The 18071-nt window shown below is 41.2% G+C and overlaps 2 protein-coding genes across 2 annotated transcripts; both read left to right on the top strand.

Annotated features, from left to right (window-relative positions):
- Positions 1-2163: 2163 nt before the first annotated feature.
- Positions 2164-7751, top strand: LOC121747655 (protein SRC2-like). The gene is made up of 2 exons (XM_042141730.1): positions 2164-2386; positions 7168-7751. The coding sequence occupies exons 1-2, from the start codon at positions 2178-2180 to the stop codon at positions 7691-7693; spliced, it is 735 nt and encodes a 244-aa protein (XP_041997664.1). The 5' UTR covers positions 2164-2177; the 3' UTR covers positions 7694-7751.
- A 4654-nt stretch (positions 7752-12405) lies between these two features.
- Positions 12406-15412, top strand: LOC121747063 (BAHD acyltransferase DCR-like). The gene is made up of 2 exons (XM_042141048.1): positions 12406-12979; positions 14367-15412. The coding sequence occupies exons 1-2, from the start codon at positions 12521-12523 to the stop codon at positions 15234-15236; spliced, it is 1329 nt and encodes a 442-aa protein (XP_041996982.1). The 5' UTR covers positions 12406-12520; the 3' UTR covers positions 15237-15412.
- Positions 15413-18071: the final 2659 nt, after the last annotated feature.

Raw genomic sequence — 18071 nt, 5'->3', positions numbered from 1 at the left:
GGGGTGGTGCTGTTTCGTGGAAGTCAACGAAACAAACCTGTATAGCTCGATCTACCATGGAATATGAATTTATCGCTCTAGATAAAGCAGGGGAAGAGGCAGAGTGGCTTAGAAACTTCCTAGAAGGCATCCCATGTTGGAAGAAGCCAGTGCCCACAGTAGTGATACACTGTGATAGCCAAGCGGCTATAGGGAGAGCACATAATAGTTTGTATAACGGAAAATCTCGACATATACGTCGAAGGCACAATACCGTGAGGCAATTGATCACGAGTGGTGTTATTTCAGTTGATTATGTAAAGTCAAAAGATAACTTAGCGGATCCATTAACCAAAGGGTTATATCGTGATCAAATGCTTAAGCTGCTAGATGGAATGGGGTTGAAAACCACATCTAAAAGATGATTATAGTGGTAACCCAACCATACGATTGGAGATCCCATGGACTTGGTTCAATGGGAAAACGAAGCTATATGAATCTAGTCGTAACACTTAGAAGATCTTAGTCTTCGCCTATTCCTTAGAAAGCATTGAGTGTTGTAACCTGCACGTGGTAAAAGGTTAAGTCTTTGACTTTTAATGATTCTTGGAAACCTCTAGGAGGTAGAGTATAGCAGGATACTCGAGAAAGAATCACCCATGTAAGTGAGAAGTGAGGGCCGCTTCAAAATATGTAAAATCACTTATCAATCCAAAGTAGTGTTCCATGGCCAGAAAAGAACACAAACGTGAGAACTGACGAGTTTGTAAACAATATTGTGTCAATACTATTGTCTCGGTATACACCAAGGAGGAATGGTTTAAGGCATCACGTCCACCAGGCCGCCGGTATGCCCGATCGTATTGACTATGGAAGGTTCAAAGCCCCAAGTTACCATTTCAAATGCAATATTATTTCTTGAGAATTGAGGCTAGCGTCTGCATACACGCATACGCATTCCTCCGATGGAGGTGTGACTTAGATGTTGGTTTGAGCTTGTGAAGCTCTAACCAATGTGGGGGATTGTTGGAGGTGATCAAATTGGAAACCACTTGGAAGAAGTAAAATCCAAGATGATCACTCAAGATTGTTGGAGTGATCAAATTGGAAACCACTTGGAAGAAGTAAAATCCAAGATGATCACCTCTTGTGGAAGCAAATTCCAAAATAATCACCACTTCATCATTTCACAAGCCTATATATATGTGTGGAGGTTGAAAGGATCATTCACTACAACAACATCAACATCTCAACATCTTCATTTCCTCTCTAAACTAGTTCTCTCAATTAGCCATTTAGGAGCATAGTCTCCTCAATTCTCGAAACTCCGAAAGTTCGCCGGTGCCTAGTGAGTTTGAGGTGCTTCTACTCTCTAGGACGAAGTCGTTTTATCTTTGGGGACACTACGCCAATCCGTGAGCACTAGCCGGGGCGTAATTTGTCTTGCAGAAAGAGGGCTTTCCTCGACTCGACTTATAGTTAGTACTGTAATTTTCTATTTTCGTTGTAATTTCCATTTCACTTGTATTTGTATTGTTCTTCGGTTGTAATAGTTAGAGTACTGCATGTAAACGGCTCGGGAATTTTCCCAAATTTATCCAACAAAAGTAGAATTCAAAATAATGAAGAGTGGCTTAATGAAATGTTGTAATTGTGAAAATTGTCAATTAAAATTGGTTTTCCTCCATCAAAAGTGTGTTAGATATTTTGTGATAACAAAACTGCAATTGATTTTGGAACTCATGCTAATATCTCAGTATGTATTTGTGTCGCACTATATTTCCAAATACTCATTTTCATGTCCAAATGAGCCCTTCATACATTTCGGCATTGTGTGTAATTAAATATTCCCTTCATCCAAACGAAGCTATTTACTTTTCTAATCACGTCCAAGATGACTCATTACTAAAAATAGAAACATAATTATTTATATTTTATTTTATTTTTTTTCTACTTACCATACAAAATAAATTGTGTACTATTTGTGTATTATTAAAATAAACACGAAAATGACTTAGAAAGGGTAAGATAGTAATTCCAAATCCGAAAGATATGGAATAATCTAGCACTTGTGCATCTCCATTTCCAATCCCATTATATATATATATATATATATATATATATATATATATATATACTCCAGCTGCCTATAATTTCCCAAATTACCAAACATCAACTCGCAAAGCAAGTGTGTGATCATGGCGGGGCGCTACCAAGTGGAGGTTACCATCACCTCCGCCAAGGACCTCAAAAACGTCAACTGGCGCCACGGCAGCCTCAAGCCCTACGCCGTCGCGTGGGTCGACCCCAATGCCAAGTCCTCCACCCACGTCGCCTCCGACGGCGACACCTCCCCCACCTGGGATCAAACTCTCCTCATCCCCTTCGACTCCCCCATCGAAGACTCTGATAAGGGAAAGACCCTTATCAAGTGAAAAAAGATAAAGAAAGTCGCAGAGAAACTATGCTCTGTCGACAATCGGAAAATTCTAAACGGAAAAACTAAATAAAGATAAAAGACAATAATTATGATTTCGTTGATTGAATAATGAGAATAACAATAGTCCTATTTATAATACTCCTATGGATAACCTAACTTGGTGAATAAGATAATAACGATATGGAAAAGATATGATAATATAATAATAGAGATATGAGAGATATTTATTAAGATATACTCGTATCAACTCCCCCACGGTTGAAATCCACCTTGTCCTCAAGGTGGGAACCATGGAGCAACGATGAGCATCGAGGAATCCTCCTGGGTCAAACGCAAAAGATTGATCCTTATCATTTTCGAGAATAATGCATGAAGAAGAGTGAGTGCTCAAATTTGAATTAGAATCCGCTCCTCCGCGTGAAGCAACAATCCTTCCCTTATTTTCCGCTGCATGCAATATGTGGTAGTCAAACCTTCCTTCTTCATTTTGAATTTGCAAATATGATGTTTTGGAGCAGTCAAGGTTTCCAAAATTTTCGGCATTCATCTCACCTCCCCCTTCATCCAAGATTGCGACCAGATTCTTGCTAAGGACGGCCTTAGCTTTGTGATTAGCCAAAGAAACCCTAGACTGCGCCGCCATAGGATCCGTAACAATGGACGGAGACGCATTCGCCGGAGCTGAAAACTGGTCGGACTTGGACAGAATCTGATTTCTATCACCCATGAAATGACCCTTCTTCTCATCTATTACGCGTTGCTCCTCCAAATCTTTCTGGAAGTCTGACGCCGCATCCAATGACTTGATGGAAACATCGGTGATGTTGTTGGGAACATCTTGAATGTCTTTGGGAACATCCGCACTCAATACCATCGTGAAAGTGTTATCAATGTTCTCCTCAGTTATATTTTCATCATCAGTGTTCTCCTCAAACCAAGCGGTCAAACGGGTGAGCAGGGCGGCTTGGTCCAATCTATACACACGTAACTTCTCGTTGTAATCGTTTACGACGGCTAGTTGGGCAGGGGAGAACGATCGAGCCATGAGGTCAGGATTATTGGGGAGATCACGTTGCTGCTCCGAATCAGTAAACTTTCTGTCCTGTAGAGGCAGATGTGTGTAGCCGGATTGTGGCGGGACAGAGGCAGGGAGCGGCGCTGTGGGGTGACTCAGTGATTGGTCGAATTGCAGTGGTTGTCCGGCCAAATGGTAACTCAGCTGCCATGGATGATATCCTTCGTGATGAGTCTGACGTTGTCCATAAAAATCTGAACAATGAGACGGAGTGCATGGGGGCTGGTACTCCGGCTGACCTTGGTGATACCCGGCGTCAGGATTTCGTTGGTGGACGATTTGGTCCATGTCGATGGAAATTTGCTGTCCGAAGGGTGTGATAAAGGTCTGCGTTTGAGGCTGATACGCGTGAGGCTGACGTGCAGCGGGCGTGCTCTGGTAGTAGGGATGGTATGGCTGCCACCAATCCACAGAGTCGGGCGGGTCTGGGTCTAGCTGCGGAGGGTACCTGTCCAGCTGGTCGAAGGAGGCACGGTCCTGCTGCCATGAGCGAGCAGCGACGTATTGGTTATGAGTGGGAGGCTGTTGGGCAGCGTAGAATTGATACGGCTGCTGCCAATCTCTGCAAACTAGCTGTCCGGACTGATAATCGGCATAGTTGCGTGACATCATGACGTAATTAGAGGATGAGAACCGAATGAAAGCACCAATTGATAAGGGATAAGTTCCCTTAACAAGATTCCGACGACGACGAGAACGGAGGGATAAAAGTGGACGTCTCGGGCTTTCCCCGGGATCAGCTCCAAACTAGGGTTGCGAGAAAATAAAGAAGACGATAAAAGATAAAGTGACGATAAAAGATATTATGATATTTCTTGAATGGAATAGAAGAATACAATATCTCCTATTTATAAGACTACTCTGACTTAGGGAATAAGAAATAAAGATACTAAAAATATATGGAAAGATATGGCAAATCATTAATTAACTAAATAATAGGGTAGAGGGAATATTTATTAAGATATACTCGTATCAACTGCAATTAATACAGACCAAACAGGAGAACTCATCCCAAAAGACTAGCCTGTTAGGAGAGAGCCCATTTAGTCTATATACCCCACATCAGTTGTTCTCACAACCGATGTGGGAATTGAGTCCGTAACATTCGACCCTCCTTTAAGGGCCAACGTCCTCGTTGGTCACGGCTGGTTCTTTGCCAGGCCACCACTCCGAGTTCTCGTTGGTCACGGCCACGTTGGTCACGGCGGATTCTTTGCCCGGCCACCACTCCGTGGGTCACCACTCCGAGCGGTCCCAAACGTACTCGTTGGTCACGGCGAGTTCGTTGCCCGGCCACCACTCCGAGCCGTTTGGGCTCTCAATGAAAGCACCAATTGATACAGACCAAACGGGATAACTCATCCCAAAAGACTAGCCTGTTAGGAGAGAGAGCCCATTTAGTCTATATACCCCATATCAGTTGTTCTCACAATCAATGTGGGAATTGCGTCCGTAACATTGTTAAGGGATAAGTTCCCTTAACAAGATTCCGACGACGACGAGAACGGAGGGATAAAAGTGGACGTCTCGGGCTTTCCCCGGGATCAGCTCCGCGAGAAAATAAAGAAGACGATAAAAGATAAAGTGACGATAAAAGATATTATGATATTTCTTGAATGGAATAGAAGAATACAATATCTCCTATTTATAAGACTACTCTGACTTAGGGAATAAGAAATAAAGATACTAAAAATATATGGAAAGATATGGCAAATCATTAATTAACTAAATAATAGGGTAGAGGGAATATTCATAGAGATATCTCGTATCAACTCCCCCGCGGTTAAAATCCACCTTGTCCTCAAGGTGGGAACCACGACACAATGAAGAGCATCACGAACAAAAGCTTTGGCGAGCTATTCCCTCCTGGATCAAATGCACACCGAATAGGGAAGCGTCTCCCTTCCTCATCCCTATCAAAAATCATCAAAGGAGGACCAATGTGATTATCAAAATTCAGCGCTAAAATGGATAGGTTGTCAACCCGTCCAAGAACACTCAAATATAGTGTGTCATTGCGCGGCGGGATCAACCGTGCATCACCGTCGAGCAATGTTGGTCGATGATTCATTCCTGCAACATCACCCAATAATTCCAGCAATGCGTTGTCCACAATGGAATCACCCAAATCAATCTGTGATTGGAGAATCTTGATTCGAGAAGCATTCAATTGTCGGGAGTACTCAACCTCTATGCAACCTTGCACCGGTTTCTCTTTGCATGCGGAATCCGGACTGGATTTCTCCATCTTCTCAACTGTTTCAACTCTACCAAAACCAGCTAAAGAATCGAGAATATTTTTGGTAGAATCAGCAAAGCCTTCCTTAACTCGATCACAATCAAGAATCAACGGCGGCGGCAACGGCTGGTAGGTTTTTGGATGAGGCACCTGCGAGTAATTTTGGCGGGGTAGGGCTGCTGTTAGCAGTGGCTGCTGGGAGGAAAGTTTTGGAGGCTGGTGGTAGTCGTTTGACGGTGGCGGCTGAGTGTAGAAGTTGTGCTGCAGTGGTGGTAGCGGTGGGGCAAGAGTAGGCAGCAGCGCAGTTGAGCGACAGTGACTCGGGAGTGGCGGTGATGGTAAATGCAGCGGAAGGTCAGGGAGGGGGAGCTGACGTGATGGGGAATTCTCCAGCTGCCACGGATAATATCCCGAGGAGCAATTTATAGGCTGCACAAGTGATTCTGAGTATGTATATGGCAGCCGCGGGGGCTGGGAGTCAGGCTGCTCTCGGTGGTCTCCGGTGTAGGGAATTTGCAGTGGCGCGTATGAATCGATGTAGGTGTAGGACGGCTGATCAAAGGCCAGTGTTGGCGGGTACCAACAGGACGGTCCCGGCGGGTCCCAGCTGGTAGGCAGCCGTGGTGGAGGTTGATCATAACCCGGGTATCCCTGCTGCCTTGGTGGATTGTACGCGTATGGGTAGGGTTCCGGAGCATAAGTTGGCGTTTGTTGATATCCATAAGACAGATTGCCGCAGTCAGGAAGGTCCCAGCAGGTTGCACGTCGTGGGTGAACGGGCTGCGGCGGCTGGTTCCAACATTGCTTATCATACGTGTGAGATATTAGATGATAGCAGTCCATGGTGCTGGTGGGGCTGTCCGGTTGGTATGGATGCGATGGTTGCCGGTGGATCGGTGGTTGAGGCTGTGAGGCCGCGTACAGCCGGGGTCGGTCGGGTGGATCAGGATCGGGTTGCAACGGAGGGAGCGTTGCTGCTACTCTGCGCTCATACTCAACCAATCGGGTCTCGAGTCGGGTGAACCTAGCGAGAATATGCTCCAACGTTGATGCTGTTGGATTCAATTGCAAGCCTTCGCATGCTTGTGATATCTCCGACCAAGAACAAAGCTTGACTTCGGCCATGAGTCATCTCAATGAAAGCACCAATTGTTAAGGGAAATACCCTTATCAAGTGAAAAAAGATAAAGAAAGTCGCAGAGAAACTATGCTCTGTCGACAATCGGAAAATTCTAAACGGAAAAACTAAATAAAGATAAAAGACAATAATTATGATTTCGTTGATTGAATAATGAGAATAACAATAGTCCTATTTATAATACTCCTATGGATAACCTAACTTGGTGAATAAGATAATAACGATATGGAAAAGATATGATAATATAATAATAGAGATATGAGAGATATTTATTAAGATATACTCGTATCAGACTCCACCCTCCACGTCGACATCGTCCACGCCGACGACACCAAGCCGCTCATCGGCTCCTCCCGCCTCCCCCTCCGCGACGTCGTCGGCCTCGCCCGCCGCGCCGACCGCACGCTCCACCTCACGCGCCCCTCCGGTCGCCCCCAGGGGAAGCTCGACGTCGCCGTCAGCGTCCGCGAGCCTGGCTATCGTGCGCCGCCTCCCCCTGCGGCCAGGGAGTATCCGTATGTGGGGCCGTACGGCGGGGCTCCTGCGTATGCAGCCCCGCCGTCGGGTTATCCCGCGTACAGAGCTCCTCCTCCGAGCTATGGGTACGGGCAGGATAGTTTCTATGGTGGGCCCCAGCAGGGATACGTGGAGGAGGAGGAGAAGAAGGGAAGCAAGTTTGGGGGGATGGGGACGGGATTGGCTGTGGGTGCGGTTGCAGGGGTCTTGGGTGGAATCGCGCTCACAGAAGGTGTTGACGCCCTTGAGGATCATATTGCTGATGACGTGGCGGATGATCTGGCTGATGAGGAAGAGGATTATTAGTAAAGCGTATACGTGTGTATTTTTTTCCCACTTATTTGATGTATACATTGCTTGCTGGCCATTTACTGTTGTTATTGCACAATCAACTTGTCAAAGAAGAAGAAATTGTAGAATAAAAAAGTGTGTTGTATTCATCTGATCATTATGCTTAAGAATATTCTTAATCAAGGAACCGAATAAAAGAACAAAAAATGGTATTGTGTCCGAATTAATCTCAGCCAAATGTTCATTTTCCTGTATATGAGGAAATCTAGATATGTTCAATTGAATTCAAAAAGTTTAGTGTGATTGCTATTTACTGTATATTGTAAATTAATGGGATTCTATGAGTGTCCACCGTAAGGCAAAACAGTCACGTCACAGTCATAAAAAACTTGTCCACCTAGTCAGCACAGCTATAAAAACTTGTCCAACCACTCCACAACCACAAATCACTTTATTTTATCAATTGTTGGTATATTTTAATTGGACTAGAATATGATTAATTAGATCACCGCCACCGCCGTCCCTGCCGCGTTCCCGGCTCTTCCACCACCACCGCAGCTCCCTACCGGCGCGCAATAGGGCACTACGGCGCCTTATCGTGGACACTCTAACATAGTTGATGTTTAATTAGGGGCGGTAATAGACCTCACTTCTTGACTGGAGGTCTATGACCTGATCCAGTTTGCTGTCCCTTTATTAACTAGACGAACATTTAAATTTTCAAAGAGCCAATACTTATTATAAACTTCAGCATCTATCGAAGTCTTCTAACTAAATTTACAGTCAACTTAATTCTAATTTGATTCATAGAAAATGATTTCACACGTAAAAATAATCCATTTCTATTTTTGAAATTTTCGCTCTCTAATGAGGTGTATTCTATTTTCTGCTACCACGATTTCAATAACATTTTGTTTCTATATCTTTATTACTTTATCAATTGTGCATTAAAACTCGTGTTGCTCTTAAAGTCTTTATTGTTATAGTAGGGGGATAGTTTTACAAAATTATGTCATTTTCAATATTATTTTAGTTTATCGAATGATATTATATAAAATGTATTATACACGTATCAAATTACACTTATAAAATATTTAATTATTTATCAAAAGCATATAAATTTTATATTTCTAAATTATTAAAAATTACTGTCATATAAATAATACTGTCACATGAAAAAATGAGAGAAAATAGAGGCTATATATGAGATGAGGGAAGATATTTTTTTTAAAGAGTCCTCAGATTAAAAAAAATCTTAATTCAGAGACCAAAAATATGCAAAATCAAGAAATTTAAAATTCACTCTTAAATTTAATAGGCTTGCTGCAGTTATATGTACGCTTATGTATTATGTATTTTATTGTACTTTTTAAAAGTGAAACAGTTTTAGTGACTATTTAGTGGATGGAATACATTAATCATTGCCCCTAAACCGTAAACAGAAGACATCATCCATCTATTCTTATTTATCTTATTTTTATTCGATACAGATAAATAAGAATGTAAAAGAAAATTGATGAAAAAGGTCGAGATTTATTTTACTTTTATTTGATACAAATTATAAAAAAAATGAGTGAAAAGTTAATGAAATGTGATACGGATTATAAGAAATGAAAATAGTTGAGTTAAAAAATTAATGAAATATAAATCTACTTTTATACTCTATTAATTTTATAATAAAATTATTAGTAAATTGAACTAGTAAATATAAAATTTATTTACTAAAGATAATAAAAATAAAATAAAATATTTAATGATGGATATGCTCGAATAGGCCCTTCCTCTGCGTCATTCTTTTCGCCTACTAATTTGTGAATCATATTGGAATTAGTATTTTCAATAAATTTTCTGTAACATAGGATGAGATGGGAGAATTGATTCATTTTTCCTTCACGTATTTTCCAGTCCAAAAACATGGCTCCTTTATCAATAATTATTAAAGTAGCTTCTTTCTCTCTATATAGTTCATGGGAATCTAGCTACACATATAAATACAGACAGTGCTCTAATATTCAACGCATCCGATGTAAATTAAGTAAATTTTTTATACCGATAGCTATAAGATTCGAAATGCCATGCTCTTTATAAATGCCACAGCCAATATATAGTTGTAATTCTTGCAAAACACTTGTTGGACTTCAAACTATCCTACATTCGAAAATTAGAGAAGATATAAGCAATATACAAGTATAAACCCTTACAGTGATATCAGAGCCAAGGTTTGGCGAACCTCTGTGGTCCAAAATTCGATCGATTGCTTAAACGTTACTCTGTGTTCCTGTGTAAGCTCGATCAAGATCTATTGTGACCTATGACATGTTTGGTCTTGATATGGGTGGAGATTTGTTTGCAATATATAGGTGCAATCCCTACTCCATTAGTATGAGGTTTTTTAGAAAGTGTCTCAAGAGCAAAATCGTGAGAGGTTTGCCCAAATCGGACAATATCGTACTAATGGGAGTTCGGGTGTGCACTTTCGAACCCTTACATTGGTACCAGAGTTGAGGTTCGGCAGGCTTGTGTGGCTCGGAGTTCGATCAATTGCTTGCACGTTCTCTAAGGTTTTTATGTGGTCTCAATCAAGACCCGTGGTGTGGTGTGGTGGTGGGTGGTCTGTGACCTGTGTATTCTTGGTCTTTTGGTTTTGGTTTGAGAGGATGATTGTAGGTATTCAAACCATCTCACATCGGAGAATTAGAAAAGGTGGAAGTAATATATAAGTTCAACATCTACACCTTTTGGGGAGTGCCCCTAAAGCAAAGTTGTAAGAGTTATACTTAAAACGAACAATATCATACTAACATGAGTTCGGATGTGCACTGCAAGAGCCTCACAACACTCTTGTGACAAGAATTATATATTCTAAACAAAGGTTGTATCACTCATTGGTCTTCGTAGATACGATACTCTTACTTGTCCATAACTATAATTGCACTGTATACTCACGGATAGATCTAGTTAAAATTAGGACGAGTCAAACTCTCTTGAATTCTCGGCTACTTACCTCCCTCTCCATAAGATGAAACTATAAAATTAAAACCCTAATCTAAGTGTATCAAAAGCTAGACATAGAAGAAACTATTAGACCATTAATTCTAAGTCAAAATAGGCATATTTATAGTGTAGAGAAGACTAAGATATGGGAGGATTCAAATATATCATTAATACGGAAAGTATTGGGCTTTAGAAGGCAAAAAATATTAAGTATTGGGCTTTAGAAGGCAAAAAAATCACCAAAATCTCAAAATTTCGCGCTTCTAGTGGACCGCTCAGTGCAACAGTATGCATACAATTTATTTTATGTAGAATGATTATAACTTTCTCTACCAGACTCTGATTTAGGCGTGTGAGGTACTCACCCGAAGCTCTTCTAAAGACGAACATAATAGTGGTCTTGAAATTTTGATTGGAATTCATCATGTTTAGTCTTTTTCCTTCAAAACTCAGCAAACACGTCAAAATACTAAAATATATAGTGATATATAAGGAATAATGTACATAATTCACATAACATTCAATCGATATTAGTCAAATCTAATCCTAAAAAGCATGCAATTTCCGTGTTTATCAGTCGTGTAGATGGTAATATGTCATAGGTAGTCTACATTAGTTTTAATTTGATCGAAGTTGTTCAACTGGAAATTTTTTTTTTACTATAACCATGTATTTAAATTTTAAAAAAGAATTTGAGGAAAACAAATAGAAATATTGAAAGTTCGGTAAAGAACCTTAAAAAGATAGATAATCATCACTAAAAAGATAGATAATCATCACTAATATTGATCAGTCAACAAAAATTATTGATCAATTATACTCCATCATTCAACCTTTTCACAATTATTGTACTAATGCAATAGTCACTCATCACTTATGAAAATTACATTCACTATTTACGTTTAAACGCCCATAATTTTTCCAGTACAGAATGATAATTACGTTAGGCATAAAACTATATACTCCATATGTCCACAATTTAAAGAATAATTTTACTCAATATTAATTTAACAAATTGTTCAACTTTATAAAATAAATAAATAAATAAAGTTAATGAATTGTGAGTGAAAAGGTTAATGGATATAAATGTACATACCAAAAAGTGGAACAAAAGTAGATCTTTAAATTGTGAACGTCTTTAAATCGTAGACGGGGTGACTATAGGAGTACTACTTTTTACGAGGTTCACTAAAAATGACGCTTTTTACTGGTCAATATTTTCGCCGGCAAAACTCTATAAACGCATTTTTCAGTGGTTTTTATATTATTATGATACATTAAAAAACAAGAGAATATCTTTTATTATATCATGCACGAAAAATAATACAGTATCATTTTTCTATTTTCGCCTGTCCATCAAAATTAGTGGCATACTAAAAATGGAAAATTACTCCTAATTTATTGTTCACTTTTCTTTACCTTTCTCTCCTATTAAATTTACATTTTCTCTTTCCTTTTACTATTTTCTTATTTTATAAGTATTTTTTTCTCGTACTTTATCATAGTACTGTTTTTGGGTAAGGAAGTAATTTATTGTATGATAAATACAATTTCACATTTATTAACTACTAAAGGATGTGTGGGGGAAAATAGGTGAATGTGGGAAGCATCTTTACTCAACTCCCACCAAAAAAGACAGTGGCAAATAAAATGTAATAAATGTCTCACAACTGCACCCATGAAAACAATTAATGGCAGTCCCAACTACATCAAATCTCACAAAACCACACTATCATTATATATATGTGCACATCTCCAATGAACCAATTAGGAAGCCAAAAGTAGCAAATCCTGTCACTAAACATTCCCAAATTTGAAGCTTTAGTTCATAAACAACTCTTTTTGGGCATGGCAGGCGAAGTTGCAAACGGTGAGAAGAAAGTGGGAAGTGTCAAACTCCTCAACACAACTTATGTTAAGCCCAAAAAATCCATAGGAAGGAAAGAGTGCCAATTGGTGACATTCGATCTTCCCTACCTCGCCTTCTACTACAACCAGAAGCTCCTGCTCTACAAAGGAGGGAACGACGATGGAGGCGCGGCCGTGGAGAAGCTGAGAGATGGGCTGGAATTAGTGCTGGAGGAGTTCCACCAGCTGGCTGGGAAGCTCGAGAAGGATAAGGATGGGGTGTTTAAGGTCGTGTACGACGATCACATGGAGGGCGTGGAGGTGGTGGAGGCCGAGGCGGAGGATGTGGACGTGGCGGAGCTGACGGCGGAGGAGGGATTCTCCAGATTTAAGGAGCTGTTGCCTTATAATGGAGTGTTGAATTTGGAGGGGCTGCAGCGCCCCTTGTTGGCTGTGCAGGTGATACTCTTGATTCACCTTTCATTTATTGTATTGCATCTATTTTTCACTACTATCTACCAACTTCTGTTAGCTATTAAATTCTTGAGTAGTTAGTGAGTGTGTGACTAGTTCATTCGATTCATAATGTGGTCTGTAGTTTAATTAATTCACTCTACTCTAGTCCTTATGAAATGTTTCACTTATGTGGTCTGGAGCTACTTTCATTTTAGATCTTTGGAAAAAAATAAATTATTTTAGTGAAGTCCTATAGTACTGTTATTGGAAAAATATCATAAACTATCAAAATGCTACAAAATTGGGCTCCTGAACTTATTGAAATGCTGTACTGATTTAGAACAAATTAACAAGTGGGAAGTTATACTTAATCATAAGACATATTTTTGTACTTGTTGGGGTTGGGAAGTGATGATATTTGAACTCTATAAACAATTGACGTCGCATTTTTTGGTGTTCCCTAATGACATATCTTTTGGTATTTTTTTCCGGTGTTATTTGTAGAGTAAAGTGTTTGATTTAAGATTTGATAGGAGTATTATTCTACTGTATAATATACACACTGAAACATATATATATATACACTATCATAGGCTAATTAATCAAAGTAGTGATGGTGTAGTTAAGAGCGCGAGTTGAGTAGTAGGGAAAGTATGGAGTACTGTAGTTAAAGACTATAAGCGGTCGGATATGGATTTCAGTGATGAAAGGGCACTTAACCTTTCTTTTCTTTTTTTATTTAATTTTGAAATTTATTCAAATTTTATATGAATTGTTATACTAAACTCTCTAATCAGAATTAGAATTGTAGTACAATAAAATTTTTTCTGGGTCCTACTATTTGAAGACTTAGGTGAGGGTTGAACCACTTCCTATACGCCCCTATTTTGTTGAATGAGATAACTTAGTTGTGCCTGAATAAATGCTTCCCTACTACACTTTAAACACCAACGCTCACAATTTAGTAAGTTGGTGAAATAGTTAAGAGGTTAATGCATGGAGCCAAAAGTCTGGGGTTTGAGTTCTTTCGTGGTGCAACTTTTAATGTCAAATTCATTTACCCACTAACTAACGCTCACAATCAAATCAAATCAATTAAATTAAATTAAATTTAGTATTCGCCGCTATTTATATTACACATGCAAAAATGATTTCCTAGATTACACATGAGATAGAATGCCATGTTTTAGTAAAGGCTTCAAACATCACAAGGTAAGTGTTTCCAAGAACGTTTGACTTTACGTTGCTCTCAGATTTTTGTAACTTTAAATTTTGGTTTTATTTGTACAAAATTTATTTCCATATTAAATGCTACTTTTGGTTATGAAATTATTGTGGTAGAGAGTGATTAGATGGGAGGTTGAAAAATTAATGTAATTAAAATTGACAGCTCACGAAGCTAAAAGACGGGCTGGCAATGGGCCTCGCGTTCAACCACGCCATACTGGACGGGACATCCACGTGGCACTTCATGAGCTCGTGGGCCGCCATCTGCAACGGGGCCACCTCGGTCCCGGTCCCACCATTCCTGGACCGCACCAAGGCGCGAAACACCCGCGTGAAGCTGGACCTCTCCCAGCCCTCCGACGCCCCCGAGCATGCCAACTCCGCATCCTCCGCCGCCCCCGTCCTCCGCGGCAAGGTCTTCAAGTTCCCGGCCTCCGCCATCGACCAGATCAAATCCAGAGTGAATAATAACAAGAAGCCCTTCTCCACGTTCCAGTCGTTGTCTGCACACGTGTGGCAGGCAGTGACCAGGGCGAGGGAGCTGGGGCCCACGGATTACACGGTGTTCACGGTGTTTGCGGACTGCAGGAAGCGGGTGGAGCCGCCAATGCCGGAGAGCTACTTCGGGAACCTGATCCAGGCGATATTCACGGTGACCGGGGCGGGGCTGATCCTGTCGAACGAAACAGAGTTCGGGGCGGGGCTGATTCGGGGGGCGATCGAGTCGCACAATGCGGAGGCGATCGAGAAGAGGAACGAGGAGTGGGAGAAGAAGCCGGTGATATTCGGGTACAAGGACGCGGGGGTGAACTGCGTGGCGGTGGGGAGCTCGCCGCGGTTCCAGGTGTACGAGGTGGATTTCGGGTGGGGCAGCCCGGAGAGCGTGCGGAGCGGGCTCAACAACCGGTTCGATGGGATGGTGTATCTGTACCCGGGGAAGAGTGGGGGAGGGAGCATTGACGTGGAGATCAGTTTGGAAGCTAAGGCCATGGAGAAGCTCGATAATGATAAGGACTTCCTATTGGAGGCTTGAGCAGGAATTAATAAACACCACCCATATTCTATGCTTTACAGTTATTTCTTTCTCGCCCTCTATCTTATTCTTATGTCTGTGTGTGTGTTCATTGGCTGTCCCTCTATCTCCATGTATGTGTGCTGAAATTTTCAGACAAATTATCCGACTTTAATTTAATTTTATTGTCTTAACTACGTACTATTTCTATTTATTGGGTGCACCATATTTTCTCTGCCTCGCACTACTTAGCTGAGTGTGTAAAATTCTAATTAGAACTTAGCAATCCACAGTTCAAATTTAATTAATTGGTTTAATTAGTTAGACATTAATGATTTACTTTCCAATAAAAGAACTGCACTTTTACTACCCGAACATTGCACTGCGGTCTCTATACTTTAAAAAATAGCACAAGATATCTCTAGAAATTAGTATAATATCGCTGGACCCATTTTTTAGACCAAAATTCCTCCACACTATTTATTTATGTTTTATCCCACGAGAGAGAATTGCCATTTCTGCTATACATTGTTCATTCATTTATTATGTGTTCTCTCGAGAGAAGTCATCAAAATATGTGGCAAATAATTGCTCGTTAAATGGAAATGAATGTATCAAAGTGACGGTTCTATATTATGAAAAAGACATAAATATCCCTTATAGCTTAGAGGGATTTTTGTTCGACAAATGCAAAAATCCTTCTACCAATTATATTAATGTCCATTAAAAAAATATGGACTACAAATGATATTAGTGCATGTTCAGAACCACCATTGTAGTTCTAAAAATGTCAGCGCGGAAGCACTGCGGCTTAATAATCAAATCGATGATTAAAAGTGTTAAACCCTAGAAGACACAATTCAAAGAAAGAATCAAGAAAGGAAATAAATCTATTTTAGGAGAATACCAATTAGTGATTATACCTAGAATAGATTGATATGTTTCCAAATATACTTATATTTCTCTCCTATAAAAGAGATCATTGTATACAATGTAAAACACACAGAAATACAGAAATAAGAGAATCATAAACTTTGTTCTCTGCAATTAACCATGCCTAGCCTTTTATCCCTTATCCCTCTCGGTTACCATCTTCAAGATGGTATCAGAGCAGGTTATTAAGGTGGGGACTCAGAGAGAGTTCATCACCGTCCCAAGGCTACCTTTCCCGACCGTCTGTCCTTAGCCCTGTGAGCAAACAAAATGTCAGAAAACCACCGAGAGTTCAAACACAGATCCACATAACACAAACACTTCAAACCAAACCAATTTTCCACCAGATTTCGCGGCACAATTTGCCGAATTCCTGAAATTTAAGGAATTTTCATCAGGGCAGAGCCAGAAAAACCCCTCAACCCAGCCAGAATCGCTGGGGGAAGTAACCATCAAAACAAAGCTCAACGGGAACAACTATTCCCTATGGGCCAACCTGATGAAGAGGGCTATTGGCGGTAAAGGGCTGACCATCCTCCGTCAATCGAGAAAGACAATCAACGGACCCAAAGGATGAGGGTGTATCAGTTTCTTACCGCACTCGATGAACGGTATGAATCAGTCAAGAAGGAGATCATCAACAAAGAGCCATTACCGACTCCTCGAGAGGCATACGCGATGGTGAGGCGCAATGCCGACAATGCGCGAATATTGAAACCTACCGAACAACCAGGCTCCTGAATTGGAACGGGAATGATCGTATTCGACCGCAACAGGGCCAGTCAGCCTCCACCGCCACCACCGGCGCCGTCCCGGTATCCAGCCAATCACCGCAAAGGCGACGAAGATAAAAGCAAATTGTTCTGTAGCCATTGCGGAGGAAAGAGGCATACAAAAGATATTTGCTTCCTCATTCATGGGTATCCCGAATGGTGGGATGAAATGAAAAAATCCAAGCTCCAGAGGGCGGCGAATCACGGCGGACCGAGGGCATCGACATCAGCAGCAGCGGCGGTCGAAGGCCAAGCCGCCTACGCCGAGCACGCGGCGGGTGGCTTCGGTACTCCAACCACCACCGGAAATTATGGCGGACGCGGGGAGGAGAAGGCCGTGGCCACTATCACGGCTGCGAGAGTGCAGATTGGAGGAAAAGCAAACGCGGCGGACCTGTCTAGGGTTTGGAGTGAAGGTAAATGGGGGTTCTCTCATTTGAACCCTCCAAGTTCTGTCAAATCACGTTTTTTACCCTATCCCCATAGACCTATTGTTTCCAGCCCCAAAACTCCTCACATATTGCACCCCGTACCCCACTTCGAAAATAACTCCTCTAAACTCCCCAAAATTCCCCATAAACACATTCCAGCCCCTAAACCTTGTGAAAATCTTGTGATACATCCCACAATAAAATACCAAAATTCCTTTGAAGCCTTGGCCATGTCATCTACCTCAGAAATAGGAGAAAAGAATAAAAATTGGATTTCTGATTGTGGTGCAACTGACACAATGTCTTTTGATATGTCTGATTTTGAAAGTATTTCCAAGTCAAATAAAACTCATGTTCAAACTGCGAGTGGAGATCTGGCACCTGTTCAGGGGGCGGGAACCATCACTATCCCCCAAACCCTTCGACTCTCGAATTGCTTATTTGTTCCGTCACTATCTCACAAATTAATGTCAGTTAGTCATGCGACTAAAGAATTGAACTGCAAGTTACTAATGCAGCCTCGTTTCTGTTTACTACAGGATACCCAAACGGGGACGATAGTTAGGCGTGGCACTGAACGACACGGACTGTACTATGTGGATGTGGTGTCCCATCAGAGTACTGCGTTGCTGTCTCACGGACTGACCGATAAGCAGGCTTGGCTTTGGCATCGCCGGTTAGGGCACCCATCTATAGGATATTTCCGTCTGCTTTTTCCT

The sequence above is a fragment of the Salvia splendens genome, chromosome 9, assembly GCF_004379255.2.
Source record: "Salvia splendens isolate huo1 chromosome 9, SspV2, whole genome shotgun sequence".
NCBI lineage: Eukaryota > Viridiplantae > Streptophyta > Magnoliopsida > Lamiales > Lamiaceae > Salvia > Salvia splendens.
The sequence above is the reverse complement of the archived record's forward strand: the minus strand, read 5'-3'. Positions and strand labels throughout refer to the sequence as shown.